The sequence below is a fragment of the Cebidichthys violaceus genome, unplaced genomic scaffold (assembly GCF_023349555.1).
Source record: "Cebidichthys violaceus isolate CVI_PGR_0920_01 unplaced genomic scaffold, fCebVio1.0.p SCAF_12, whole genome shotgun sequence".
Taxonomy (NCBI): domain Eukaryota; kingdom Metazoa; phylum Chordata; class Actinopteri; order Perciformes; family Stichaeidae; genus Cebidichthys; species Cebidichthys violaceus.
The window spans coordinates 16,112,522-16,126,382 of NW_027176285.1; the positions used below are offsets into that span (position 1 = coordinate 16,112,522).

A 13,861-nucleotide genomic window follows, 5' to 3' on the forward strand; every position below is an offset into this window, starting at 1 on the left:
AATAAAAATAAAAAATAACTTTATGACTTACACTTCTGGTCCTGTCACTGCTCAGTTCAAACAGGTTTGTGTCTTTGATCCCCAGCGTGGCGTTCACCAACATGTACAGACTGGAGAACTCGCCCTGTAAGGTAAATCTCCTTTAAACCTTTCATGTCTATCATTGGACTTTTTAGTCACTCGGCCTCCCAGTTCGTCAACCATCAACCATCAACAGAGAGAAGACAAACACTAGCAGCCCTGTTGAGGTGAACCTACCTTGATGAACGTGGGTTTCCACACTCTGAATGTAACGTTGACCTGACTGATCGTAGCCTCGGGGATGGAGCAGCTAAAGGATGCGCAGTAGAGGTTTTCACAGCTCTGTAGAGCGCACACACACACACACACACACACACACACACACACACACACACACACACACACACAGAGAAGGTCTTATTGTGTTTTGAATGAGCCAAACACTTCAAACCAGGATTCATCTCTGTCACAAAGCCAACTCTGAGCTAAGGAGAGCAGTCAGGTCTGGTTCATTTCATATTTATTTTGTGTTGTTTAACATCCTGAGTAAATAACGTGAACTTACTTTGTATAATAAGTCCTGAAAATACATGTTAACATGTGAGACACAACTTTGAAATATTCAATAGGACTCCAGCCAGGTAGTTTATCTGGTGACACAAGATAATTCACATTTTCTATAAACTAAATGATATTTATGTTAATGAATGTTTGTCCTAGTGGTGGAAAACTGTTTGAATACCTTCAGATTGTCTGTCTCTCCCTTTAAATGTTATTTAAGTGAAATATAAAGACAACTACTTGTGAAAATGTTGCTTATTATGAGACTACAGCTTTGGGTAAAGGTTTGTTCATTAGCTTTAATATGATCAAGGTACATTTAAAAGTACTGTGCAGAGGAAAAAGATACAGTATGAGCTAATTTATACAATAAGGGTAGTTTACGCCTAATCTTGACGTGTAGTATTCACTGACCCATGTTCACCTCAGATTAGCTGCATCACTGGTTAATCCTGAGTTGAAGCTACGCCTGAAAACTAACCTGACCAGGAACGGGTTGGTGCAGAGGGATTAGTTTCGGTAGCTCAGGCCAGGCTTACTTTCACTGGTAGTCTGTCTTTAGAAAATAAACCCAGGAAGAGGCTCGTCACTCACCAGCAGGAAGACACTGAGCGTTTCTTTCTTTGGATTTGGATTGATGACTTCCGGGTTGATATTGTGGGGGTTGATCCAACGCGCGGCGTCACATTTCACCTGGAGAGAAACGAGAGGCAGATATGAAACTGGGTCCGTCGGTTCAGATCCACTTGCATGTCCACACGTGTGTGTGTGTGTGTGTGTGTGTGTGTACTCATACCTGTGGGCTGGTGGTGACGTGCGTCAGGTACAGTAAGTTGTTCTGCCGAGGAGACAGGTGAGGATACATCACTGTGAGGTCGACCGGTGGAGACACCATGTCACCTGACTTCTCCACCTGAGGAGAGGCGGAGTGAAGAGGACTCGGTTTTACTAACAGCGCACCTCATCTGGACTCCCAAACGAACCCCATCTGCACATGATCTCTGTTACCGTGTAGCTGATGTTGACCTCCTCTCCGATCACGCCGGTCTCATTGAATACAGGAGAATACTGTTCACCCTCTTTCACGATGACGTGTTGATCCCCAGGCCGCCTGCAACGATGAAGAAGTAAACGCATTGTATTAACGGCTTCAGACACAGACAGATGTTTATACAATGAATACAAAATGTGGACACCATTAAACACAAACTCTTGGTCAATTTGACAATAATTACTAAATAAATAAAACTCTTATTAAAGGGGAACATCCAAGTCTGTTTACAAGTCTAAAGCCGTTCCTCATGACTTTATTAAATCTGCATCGATGGATATTTTGACAACTCGTGGGCAGTTGAAAACACAACACTGACATAATATCAACTTAAACATTGTATGTGTTGCTTATTTACACATCCAGCAGACACAGAGCAACATTATCATTCATTTGGAGTCATGTTTGAGTCCAGTTCAACATTTACTCTCTTTTAACTCCACCAGCTCCTGAGGGAAATATCTGTCTCTGCTAAAAGCTCCACTATGTTCACCAGCCGGTCTCTGAATATGTCTGTCTGCTGTTGGGCAGCTAGTGTACGACTTCTTTTATTAGAGTAAATTAAAAAAAGCTGCCTGCTGTGGCTGACGAGGGTGGAGACAGGAGGCCTTGTGATCCATTGTTAATATATCATTGTATAATGGGACCAAAATGACTTTATTTTTGACATTGCGATTTGTCAAACGCAGGTGTGATGACGTTAATAATGACGGCGTGACGTTAACATGAACAGAACACGTCAAAGCGTCCACCACGACAGGACCGGAGACCATGATCACGACGAGGACGGAGAGCAGCCACTCACACTGAGAATATCAGGCCAGCTTCATACTTCACAGGGATGGAGATTTGCACTGTGTTGTCATGCAGGGTTGAAGCCAGCTCTTCACTGTCACTGAGGGGGGGAACGACAAAAAAAACTTGTACAATTCCAATTTGGGCAAACGGCTTCAAACTGTAAATAAAACACACTGTGCTGATTCTCTCACCTGGTAGCGGTCACATTGATCTGAATTACCTCCTGGATATGTTTGGGATTCAACTCAAATTTCACTTTCAAATGCTCCTGTGGATCACGTCACAAAGACAGATGAACAAGTTATACATCACATAGGCGGTATGGAGCCTGATGAATGTGTTATGTGCCGATACTAACCTCTACATTACTCCCCAAGAAGGGGTATCCAACAGCACACTCCACTTTGGTGTGATTCAGAGTACATTCCTTTTCCGGCTGATAAACACAAAACAAACATCAGCACCATACACACTTAAACGGTGCCGACAGAGGAGTGTTAGACATCTCACCTCTACTTTGACAAAGTTGATGTTTGGCGTGAAGCTGAGGATGACTTTAGTGTTGTAGGCGGTGTCCTTGCTGTTTCTAATGACGACGTTCACGTCAATCTTGTCTTTGTTGGATTTGATCAACATTCTGCAGACGTAAATGAAAACTGTCAGTGCATCGCTTTGTCTGCGATGCACAAGTCTCCCCACAAGGGCGCAGTCATGCACTGGAAGGATTAACTACGTGACCCGTGTCATGAGACACTGTGACTCAGATACAGTGCGTGAAATGACTTCTTACCTTTTGACACTGGGCTCTGCTTTGAGAGAGAGGTCAGCGATGCACTTCTCATCGCTTCCACAGTCAACGAGAGGAATCTACAGGAGAGAGACGCACATCTTCAAGCTCTCCTCCAGTAGACTTTCTGTTTTTATTGTTACGTTATTTGGATGTCTAGTTTTACACTCAAAGCCAAAGTTTCTCTGTTATCACCTAAATTCAGAGTTTAAGATGCATATGTACGAGCACGACGGTCCAATATGCAACTTACAACTCACTCCAGCAGGACTAGGAGAAGCAGGAATTACATTTTTAAGATTTTATTAACCAGTTCATTGAACTTTTTCATTCCCTCTCCCTTTTCCCCCACGGAGCGTTCGAGGGTCACAGTCAGATTTGTTCCCACTCTCAATGCTCTCCCACCGGACTGTTAAGATCAACAGAGTGGACGAGAGAATATCATAAGCAGCACAATGTCAAAAGAAAAACTTCCGTTTGATGACTTCCCCTTTCTGTGTGTGTGTCTGTGTGTGTCCCTTCTCTTCCCTTCAATAACAATAACAGGAGAGGTCCTGAGGTCCTTCCTCGCTGGTGTGAGTGCAGCGCGCATTGCTGCTCTGACAGTATCTGATGCTGAGGATGTGTCCAGGCTCATAAACACATCACATATGGTCCCGTGCTTAGACGCGAGGAGGGGTTTGGCTTTAATGTCCTTCTTTGTTATACGGGCTGAATTCTCATGTAATGTTTCCCCTCTTTATCTGGACATGTCACTCATGGCATCACTTATCTGGAGAGCCTCTTGTTAGAACAACTATGTATGTGGGAGTGTGGGAAGACTGCCCTGATTTTCGGTGTTGAAACACTAATGCAGTCCTCAGGAAACATTGAAGGATGGCAGTCAGCTGTTGCAGATGTTAATGTGGTGTAACAGCAGCAAGTCTGGAGCCAGACAAGAACAACCCACTTCTCCTTCTCAGATTATAAAGACAGACAGATGTTTGAGACCAGAATCAAATCCTTCCTGTCTGTGACTCAAATGCTTCTGCTTACTGTTATTTGGCAGTTCATACTTAAAGTGCAGAGAGAGAGAGACTATTACAAGTGATATGAAATACTGTCTTACTGTCTTATTGATGGATCTGGGAAGGTTTTCGTCCAGAACGGGGCCTTGGTCTTCATCAGCCAGTCCAAACTCCAAAGACACCATGAGAGGGTCTCGGAAGTCCGGCCGGTCCTGGAGAAGAGGACGAGTGGAGCAGGACAGAGGACGGTGAGGAGAAGAGAGACAAAAGTACAAACAATGTAATCATTTTGGCTGATTGATCAGGACTTTGTGGGGTTTGTTCAGGCTAGAACAAAACCCATCCAATAGTTGTTTCACCCCAAACTCCAAAAGGTTAAGCTCCTGGTGGCACTAGAGGAAAGGTCAGAGGATCACCAAAGTCAGTATGCTTCATCCTCTGGCCACCATGAATGTCTGTACAAACGTTCAAGGCAATCCATTAGACAGTTGCTGAAATATATCATGTCGGACCAAAAATGGTGGACCAACGGACCGACATGACCATAGAGGTCTAATCAACCAGAATAACTGGAAAAACCTGAGGGTGCAGGGCCTTTAAACTACTTCACTTCATGAACATGAAGACAGCGTACGAAGGAACGGCTTCACATTGCACGGACTGTACAGACATGGTCGGGTGAACACGAGTCTTTCTTGACCCTGTGCCACATTTTGATTAAACCTGAGAAGTATAACATAAGGAACACATGCTGCGTCAGGCGCATTACTGACTTGGACCTCGATGCTGTAACAGAAGTGAGGCATTAGCCACACCCTGAGTGTGAGTTGGACTCTTTAAAGATACATCTGCTTTCAGTTCGTCCGGTCCATCTTGGACTTAAGTAGTTTGCGGTACAAATCTTCTGACCCTTGTGCACTTCTCTGCGCTGGGAAGTTTGTGCCCAAACTGGCACAGCAGAACAGAGCAGGTATTCATGCTCAGCACACACAGCAACAACAGCTGTTTCCACTGATTAGTTCCTCCTTCTCTCGCCTAGAGGCAGCTAATCAGAGAAATGCATTGCTGCAGTGAACGGCTGGAATGAGAAACGTTGTACGCATGGCTTTAAATGTCACGTTGCGACAGTAGGTGGTGTAGCTGTAACGTGGTGATCGGTCTGTGATGTGCTTGTTAGAAATCTCCCCCGACTCGGAGCGTCACTTTGTCACATTTTTCATTCTCTCTTTGTTTTGTCTTCTTCTCTCCTCATCTCTTCAACTCTCCGAGTGCCTACAGATAATTTATAACTCGGAGCAGCAAGGGGCTGCACTCGGCATGCTTTGATCAGGACGAGTCTGTTTCGCGTTACGACCAAGGTCTTCCTTCTCCGCATGAGACTTCTCACAGCTTTGTCCCGTCTCCTTTCTGGCTCAAAACACAAGTTAGATCGCCACAACAAGCCTAGAATGTGACTTTCATGAATGAAAGTCACAGAACTTGTATTCATTCAGCTGATCTGAGGACTCTGTATTGTGGAAACGGGGTTAGAAAATATAGTTTGGGGGTTGATTTCGTACAGGTAAGAATCCGTAACTAACCCCATGTGTACATCATAAAGATGATGAGTACTTGCCGACATGATGAAGGTTTCTTGCACACATTTTCTCTCTTTGTCTTTGATGGTGAGGTTCCTGGTAATCCTGCGATCACTTTTATCTTCCGAGTCAATGAATGAAGCCCTTGCTTTCGCACGCAGAGCATCCAGGATCAGACTGTAGCGGACGTCTGCGGCACACGACGCAAAAGAAAACATACGTAGAAATGAAACACAACAACTTTGACAGCGAGGAGGCATAGAGATGAACTAACGGGATGCAGAATGGCTCACCGGCAGCAGTGTTTAAGTCCTGCTTGTCAGATTTGATGCCGTAGACGAAACACACCTCCGTCGTCACGCACACAGATTTGCGTGCACCGTGCTCACACTGATACTGAGTCTGCTGCAGGTTGATTTTAACAGGGTCAAAAGTCATGTTGGCACGGAGCTCTGCAACATCTCTGGACCTGGTGAAATGAGACAGACATGGCAACATCTGGAAAACATAATTGTAGTTGTTTTTGGTGCAGTGTGTAGGTGTGTGTGTGTGTGTGTGTGTGTGCTGAACTGTGCGGCAAGCATTGTCAAAGTACGGAACAAGAAACGGATGCATCTTGAGAGCAAAACTTGGCCTCAACTCTCTCTATTCAACCGCTGAGCTTTCTAAAACACGGCCAACAGTCCAGGAAGAACAGCCGCCTGCTGCCAAATCCTATTTAAACTCTGAGCCACTTGGGAGATGGAGTTTTCACACAGCTTAGCTGAGCCTCTGCCAGTAGGAACTGTGGGAGAAGGTCTGCATGGGAAGCTAAATCCTGGTGTGGGCTGATGTTTTGAAACTTTGCGGGTTAGTTGTAACAGAGAGATCATTAGGAAGTTGTTGGTCTCAAGTCCACGACGCCCAGTGGGACACGCGCAGCTGTCTAAACCAGCAGAGGACAGCGCTAAATGAAGTTATGTAAGATAAAGTCTCCGGGATCCGGGCACTGCCGCTGGTAATGGTTCAGGTGGAATGTGTAGTTCTGGGAGTGAATGTTGATGTGTGAGGAAGGGCCGTGACTCACCAGAATAGCGACGCCCCTCCCAGACCTCCTATGGTAACATCAGTGATTCCATCTCCATTGAGATCCATGACTCCGTGTATGGACTGACCAAAGAATTTCACCTTTTCACCGTCCCCACCTGCAGGGATGTGCTGCAGAGAAAAACACAGAACCAATTAGTTTACATTAAAGGGAACTTCCCGGGATACATTTGAATCTGGCGTATTTCCCGGAAGTTATTGTGGCTCTATGGGTAACTTTGCACTCGCCACTGCTGTTGTAAAGCCCCCTAAAGCCTTCCAAACAAACATGACGTTCACATGAAATTAAACACAAAAAGTACAAAAAGAGTGCAAAGTTAGCACAACCCATAGAGCCACAATGGCCACATTTATGGGAAATAAAGCTGTGTTGAAATATAGCAGCATTTTCCTTTCAACGAACAATTACAGGTCTTATAGTGTCAACGGTTCAGTCACTGTTCTCACCTGTACGAACTTCTCCTTCAGCGACGTCTTCTCTCCGTGATAGATGTAGACGGCCCCCCGGTGGTCGTTCTCAAAAGGTGCACCGATGGCCACGTCGTTAAACCCGTCCAGGTTGAGGTCCGACACCGCGGCGATGGCCGTACCGAAGCGGGCGCCGCACGGTTCATTCTTATTGGTGCAGCTGGCGGAGTGGGCAGTGCAGCAGGACTGATTGACAGGCTTTAAAGTGAACTCGTGCTTAAACTGGCCGTCCTGGAAATAGAGCAGAGACAACAACATCACAATCTGACAGAAGCTCTTTCAATCGACGGCAAATCCTCTTTCTACTGAACCTTCTGTACCTGGTCGAGTTTGTAGACGTACACTTGTCCCTGCTCGTCTCTTTCCGTGCCCATGTACATCGGAGCTCCGACCAAGAGGAGATCCGTGAAGGAATCTCCGTCCACGTCGACGGTCTGCAGGACGCTGCCAAAGTAGGAACCAATCTGCAAAACCAAACAACATCGGACAATGATGATTCAGAAAACAACACAGGTTAATACAGTCTTATCTCATTTAAAGTCGGCCTGAAGAAAGATGTCTTCTCTGCACCCAGCCACCAGACTGAGGTAGACTCACCTGTTGTCCTTTCAGGATCTGAGAGACGACGATGTTGTTCTTGTCATTCAGACGATAGACAACCACCCGGCCTGTGTGGTTGTACCGCGGCGCTCCTGAGATGTACAGCACTCCATCAGGGGTGGATGCTGACTGAACATCATAGCCTGCAGAGAGACGCGCGCATACACAAGTACACAAAGTATTCAATTCAGTGCATTCTGTACATAAACGTGCGTCAACAGGAACGTGTCAAACAGCACTCAACAACATCAGGAGAAAAACAACTATGGCTCTCGTTGAAGGGTATTTTTAAATGCTTCTTCTGCCAACTGTTTACTTCTAACTGTGAGGAGGAAGCTATAAAACACTCCCTCCAAACTGGCAGGAACACACACACACACACACACACACACACACACACAAACGCACAAATGCACGCACACAGGCTATGCATGCAAAGTGTGCAGTCAGACCATTAGGTATGAGCGTGTGCCAGCAGCTGAGTTTACAGTACGCGAGCCTGGACCCACCAGGGCTCTTTCTAATGACATGTTGATTAAATAACTTGATATTAAGACGCTGCGGTTGCTCTTAGAGCCATAAAAGGCAGCAGGACGAGAGGAGCAGAAGAGAAAAAGGCATGCATTTATTATTTATGTGACAAAGAGACGGACAGCATCTTACTCCTCCATTTAACAGAAACTGTATTTATTCTGCAGCTGTAAAAATTCACCCAATCTCTAGAAAGATCTAGTTTATCTCTCTCTCTGTGCAGCACATAAACACTCTTCTTGGACGTCTAAAAACTGCATTACTGTATATTATTCAGCTTATTAACAGGTGTATGTTTTTGTGTTTTTTGTGCAGCAGACGGCACAGCGCAGAAGCAAACCTGGAAGCAACAAAACGATTGATAAAATACGCCTCGGGTCCTTTACGGCGCTGCGAGCGGACTCACCGAGGTACCCGGCGAGTCCTTCGTACCCGACCTCGGCCTCTGGGTCGTAGAACTGGGTCTTCCCCGGAATGATCGTCCCTCCAGCAGTGTGCATCACCACGGTCCCGTTCCAGTCAAACGCTCCCACCGCTCCCAGCATCAGGCCGTCCTACGAGAGACGACAGAGCTGAGATCAGTCGGATATGAGATCAGAAGAATCAGAACGACTTCTGTCAGTTATTATATCATCTTCACTGTGGTGGAAGAAGCACTAGAATCCATTACATTAACACAATGTAAAATAAAAAGTAAAAGTACAGAAGTGTCATCATCAACATGTACTTAAGTTAAAGTACTTTAACTTAAGTTAAGTTAAAGAACTCATTATGTAAAAAGGCTGCTGGAGAGTTATTACTGATGCATTAACGTGTAGGAACTGCTTTAAGATGAGATCATTTTACATATGTTCGGGTAGATTATTCTACGAAAATGATATTTTATTTGTTAAACCTAGATTTGCATACTACAATATGAGTCACTAGAAGAACTAAAGTTGTCAAGTAAATAGATGAAGTACTCTAAATGTAGTCTAGATTAGATATAAAGTAGCATAACATGGAAATACCACCAAGTATAATTGTACTTGAGTGCAAATGAATGAAAGTACTTACTTACCACCACTATTCAAAAAGAGGAAATAGTATAACTAGTGCAGAAACACTTAATTAGTTAATTAATCAAAAGAAAATTTAACCGCTTACGATTTAGAAAATGTATAAATTGATATTAATGAAGGAAAACGTAGAAACTTTCAGTGGTTCCAGCTTGTTAAATGGTTCTGCTTTTCTCTGTCATATCATTGTAAATTAAACATGTAAAAAATGTCAAAATGAAAATAAATAAACAACCTGGATAAAATAAAATATAGTAGAATACATCACAAAGCAGAAAACTAAAATACATACACTTCAATCAATCTTTTTGATTGTATCTGCAGGATACAGAGTTAATTGATAGGAAAGGGAGGGGTCACACAGGACATCACATGAACCATTAGTCACAATGAACTTCATCAAGAGCCTCTTTCCCGCTACTGAGCCTTAAAGCGAGGCCTCCGGTGTCTCACAGTGACTCAGTCTGGTTGCGTCTGGTCGAACGAGCCACAGAGACAGAATACACAATGACGGAAGAGGAAGAGGTGACAAGCGTGAGTCAGGAGCAGGAAGAGAGTTCGTTTTTAATGAGAAGCAGGAACCACCTAATGAACCAACTCCAAAGGCATGTGAAGGAGCAAACGCAAGCAGTGGAGCAGTGAACAAACATCTGATTCAACCTCCCCCGCTGTCTCTAGCACTAAAATATGCCTCGTGTTTACCTTTCGATCCCTTTCCGACTGTCTCGCACATGCTCTCCTGAACGCGATCAGCCTGCAGTCTGCAGCGCCGTGAGGACAGAGAGAGCCTCTGTCTGAAACCCTCCACTGACCCGGTGAATCACCGTAGGGTTGAAGATGCACTGCAGATAACACTGCGGCTTTGTGTCTGGACTAGTTCATTAGTTGAGCAAACATCCATGCCAACACATTGACTTCCACCTCATCAGATAAACGGCTCTCTCTAAAACTAAACCGCCTGCAGACGTCTAAACTCTGCCGTGATCTCAAGATACGATGCACTCGTCTGTCGCTGGGTCTGCTTCGGTGATTCTACAGTCGGTCGCTGACTTTTACTCATATGGTATTTGTGTATTCATCTGACATACATACATACATGGATTTAGACTTACTTTGGAAGTATGCGCACTGAACCCAGCTTGGGACATCTCCATCTCAAAGGAGGAGGTGAAGTTGCCGGTTGTAGCTGCGGATGGAAAAGTTCATTTTAACCTTTATATAATAAAATAAACAGCACATAATACAGTGTTGTTAGTATCTCCTGGTCACATTCCTATTCATTGTTGGATGGAGAGAGTTTAGTAAAGATGGTGTCCTCTTTAAAGGACTAATTAGACTTAGCTTTGTGTTTACCGTAGGGACATGAAGGTGGTGTTCACCCTCTCATCTACAGCAGAATTCATTTTATTTAATACACTGAATACAGGAGCAGGCTAGCTGTCTCCCTCGTTTTAACCCTTTGTGCCGCGTGTGTTTGCGTTTACCTTCCAAAGCGAAAATCTTGCTTCCCAAAGCGTCCACGATGGTCAGCAGCGCCACCTCGTCGGACACGTTGAAGAAGTGGTCTGCCAGCGGCTCGCTGGAGATGGACCCGATCTCCTTAATGAACTTCTGCACTTCTTCTGCACTTTTGTTCTGACGATTGTAGTCTCCTAAAACCTGGAAGAGATAAAAGACAATCTTAATAACAACATCAGACTGAGTGACTAACTAACTGTTTACACTTCCCTTGATTTCATTTGAATGATGTTGCTTTTTTATGACTAAATTATCAAACTCTAACAGATTTACTGGCTGGTTCACTGCAATCAATCAATATTTCAATAAACCGTAGTTTGTACCCACAGCGATGCCAAACCTCTCGATGTCGTCGTCGTCACAGTCTCCGATGACTTTGTCCAGGTTATAGGAGTCGTGTGACTCTCCGTCAGTCACAATCACCATGACTTTCTTCACCCCGGGTCGTGCGCCGCGCTCCGGCATGAAGGCCTCTTTCCTGATTGGTGCGACATTTTCAGTCAAAAGAACGTAAACATCTGGAGCATCTGCTGAAACGGGACCTTAAATAAAGCCCGTTGGCTACTTCACGCTCATGAGAGTGGCGGGAGGTCTTTCTTTATTTCATGCATTTGTCCTCCTTGTCAAAAACTGGCACTTGCATTACCCACAATGCAACTCGACCACTGTCAGTTCAGTCAGAGACTCTGGGTTTATTATTTAAAACATTTCTAAAACATTTTTCACATATGCTGTCGTACCAGATACATGTCGGACCAATCAGGGAACTTCTTCTGGATATTTTAGAATAACATCTGACCGATGACAGCAGTGTTTTAACCAAAAGACTGGGAGCTTGTCTGAGTCCCTTGTCCAGCCAACTGGAAGCGACACGCTCCCGTTCATCTGCCTATTAAACCTCGGCAGACCACGCTGACGTAACCGAGAACTGTGGCCCCGCGTTGCCAGGCTCGCCCCAAACGAGGAGGGAAGGGTTGGTGTGGAATACCTGGCAGTATCGATGCCCAGGAAAGTCATGGTCTTGAAGCCGGTCTGCTGAGGAAGTTCTTCAACAAATTCCAGCAGATTCCGAGTGTTGTCGAACTGGCTCAGGTTGACGCGGTGAGTCACCGTCTCGCCATAGGACACTATCCCCACCTGGAAAACACACACATGTTCCTCTGAACGTTATCCTACATTACAATATCATTCTCCTTCTTTCTGTGTTCCGCTCTTCTCTCCCTCCCCCTCGCAGACAGTCTGCTGAGGATGTGGTCGGGTCTGGTAGGGTTGATGTGACACACTGTTCTTTATGCAGAAGGCAGAGGACTTCAGCAGCCATGGAAGATGTGACTTACGACCACTGGGCGCCGCAGCGAGAAGACTTTCCAGTGTTTCCCTCTGGAAAACTCTCCAGCAGCTCCAGGCTCAGATCAATGTAACCATAATAAAAACCAAACCACCCAATCGAGGAGCGATCCAAGACAAGTGGACAGAAATACACTCAAGGTATAGCTTACTAAGGCAGAGGCTAAAATTACTTTTAGTTCACGAAGTCTCCTTTATGAAGGACACATCGCAGTTACTCTCACTGTTGGCACCGTGTGGGAAATTCCATAATGGTGGGCACTTATGTCATCAAACATAATATAATATGAAAAATTGAGTTGGCAGCAAACAGTTTATTCCTTCATTCATGCTACAAGCCATTCATCCAGAACCCATTTAGGTTTGAGACAGAAAGAGCAACTTCCAGCAGCAGGAAACATGACTCTTCTTTTAAAAAATCCTTGAAAGTCTTTCATTCATGCGACTGACCTGCGAGAGTTTAGGTCCGATCTCAATGTTCTCGATGAAACGCCGCAGAAACTCGATGATGCTGCTCCAGGGGTAGATGCTGTTCGATCCATCCAGAACGATCACGATGTCCAGCTCTTTAGCACAGTCTGCAACAAAGCCAAACAAAGTTGTTGTTTCATTTCTCTGCATGCAGCTACAGGAGATTGTTTTTTTTATTTGGTACACATTAAATGTTTTATCTTTAAACTTCTCCAAAAGAAGGACGTCTGGTTTGAGTCGCTGATTTCACTCCAAAGACAGAAATTAGATTATGCAACACATCCAGCCCCCTTCCTGTTTACTTGTGCCCACAGCAGACACACAACCAGTAGCTGCTAATCAAAATGTAATAATGCAGAGCGGCGGTTCCCAACCTGGGGGTCGGGACCCCCACAAAGGGGTCACAGGTTAAACTGAAGGGGTCGCAGGAACAGAATTCAATAAATCACCGGATCATTTGGGGTCTTTTTAAAGGAATAGTTCGACCTCTAAAGTTCACTCATTAACATGCGATACTTGTACTTATAGGATGAGGATAATAATGCAAGGCATCATGTCTTTCACATCGCAGAACCTTTATTTTTCTCACTACTGATCCCATAGAGATGCACTGTAGTAATTGGCCTACATGGGGCTAATTTCTCCATTCGTCACACATTCACACTTCATGCAGAGACTGTTAGGGTTCCTCATGTGAGTCATGAAAGCAAAAAGAAAGTCCCCAAAGGCCGCGCCCAATCTCTTATAGTTCTTACATTTACTTTAATTCAGCACTTATCAAATCAGTTGAAAACGTGAGACATGTTCATCGTTTTTATGATCAGTCTGCGTATGTGTCGACTGAAAGACTCATAGAAAGAGAACTATCACTGCAGGCTGTTTACTCTCTGGCTCTCTCTCTCTCGGCTGTTTCCTTCCTGGGAAACGGAGTGCAGGCGCAGTAAACTGTCTCCTAACTTGGGCATGCAGCGCGGCAGAAG

General features: G+C 44.8%; 1 protein-coding gene across 1 annotated transcript in view; it reads right to left on the reverse strand.

Moving 5' to 3' along the window:
- itga1 (integrin, alpha 1) overlaps window positions 1–13,861 on the reverse strand; it is a 38,237-nt gene that overhangs the window by 2,734 nt on the left and 21,642 nt on the right. Inside the window, exons 6-28 of the mRNA XM_068706746.1 lie at window positions 12,861–12,988; window positions 12,052–12,200; window positions 11,391–11,541; window positions 11,030–11,204; window positions 10,658–10,731; window positions 8,894–9,041; window positions 7,954–8,099; window positions 7,677–7,820; window positions 7,336–7,587; window positions 6,869–6,999; window positions 6,096–6,271; window positions 5,841–5,992; window positions 4,327–4,437; window positions 3,222–3,298; window positions 2,942–3,068; window positions 2,790–2,867; window positions 2,623–2,699; window positions 2,439–2,528; window positions 1,591–1,693; window positions 1,379–1,495; window positions 1,177–1,275; window positions 259–363; window positions 32–124 (exon numbers count right to left, since the gene is read on the reverse strand). Coding sequence (XP_068562847.1) covers window positions 32–124; window positions 259–363; window positions 1,177–1,275; window positions 1,379–1,495; window positions 1,591–1,693; window positions 2,439–2,528; window positions 2,623–2,699; window positions 2,790–2,867; window positions 2,942–3,068; window positions 3,222–3,298; window positions 4,327–4,437; window positions 5,841–5,992; window positions 6,096–6,271; window positions 6,869–6,999; window positions 7,336–7,587; window positions 7,677–7,820; window positions 7,954–8,099; window positions 8,894–9,041; window positions 10,658–10,731; window positions 11,030–11,204; window positions 11,391–11,541; window positions 12,052–12,200; window positions 12,861–12,988 — 2,903 coding nt within the window. The remainder of the gene's footprint in view (window positions 1–31; window positions 125–258; window positions 364–1,176; window positions 1,276–1,378; window positions 1,496–1,590; window positions 1,694–2,438; window positions 2,529–2,622; window positions 2,700–2,789; window positions 2,868–2,941; window positions 3,069–3,221; window positions 3,299–4,326; window positions 4,438–5,840; window positions 5,993–6,095; window positions 6,272–6,868; window positions 7,000–7,335; window positions 7,588–7,676; window positions 7,821–7,953; window positions 8,100–8,893; window positions 9,042–10,657; window positions 10,732–11,029; window positions 11,205–11,390; window positions 11,542–12,051; window positions 12,201–12,860; window positions 12,989–13,861) is intronic.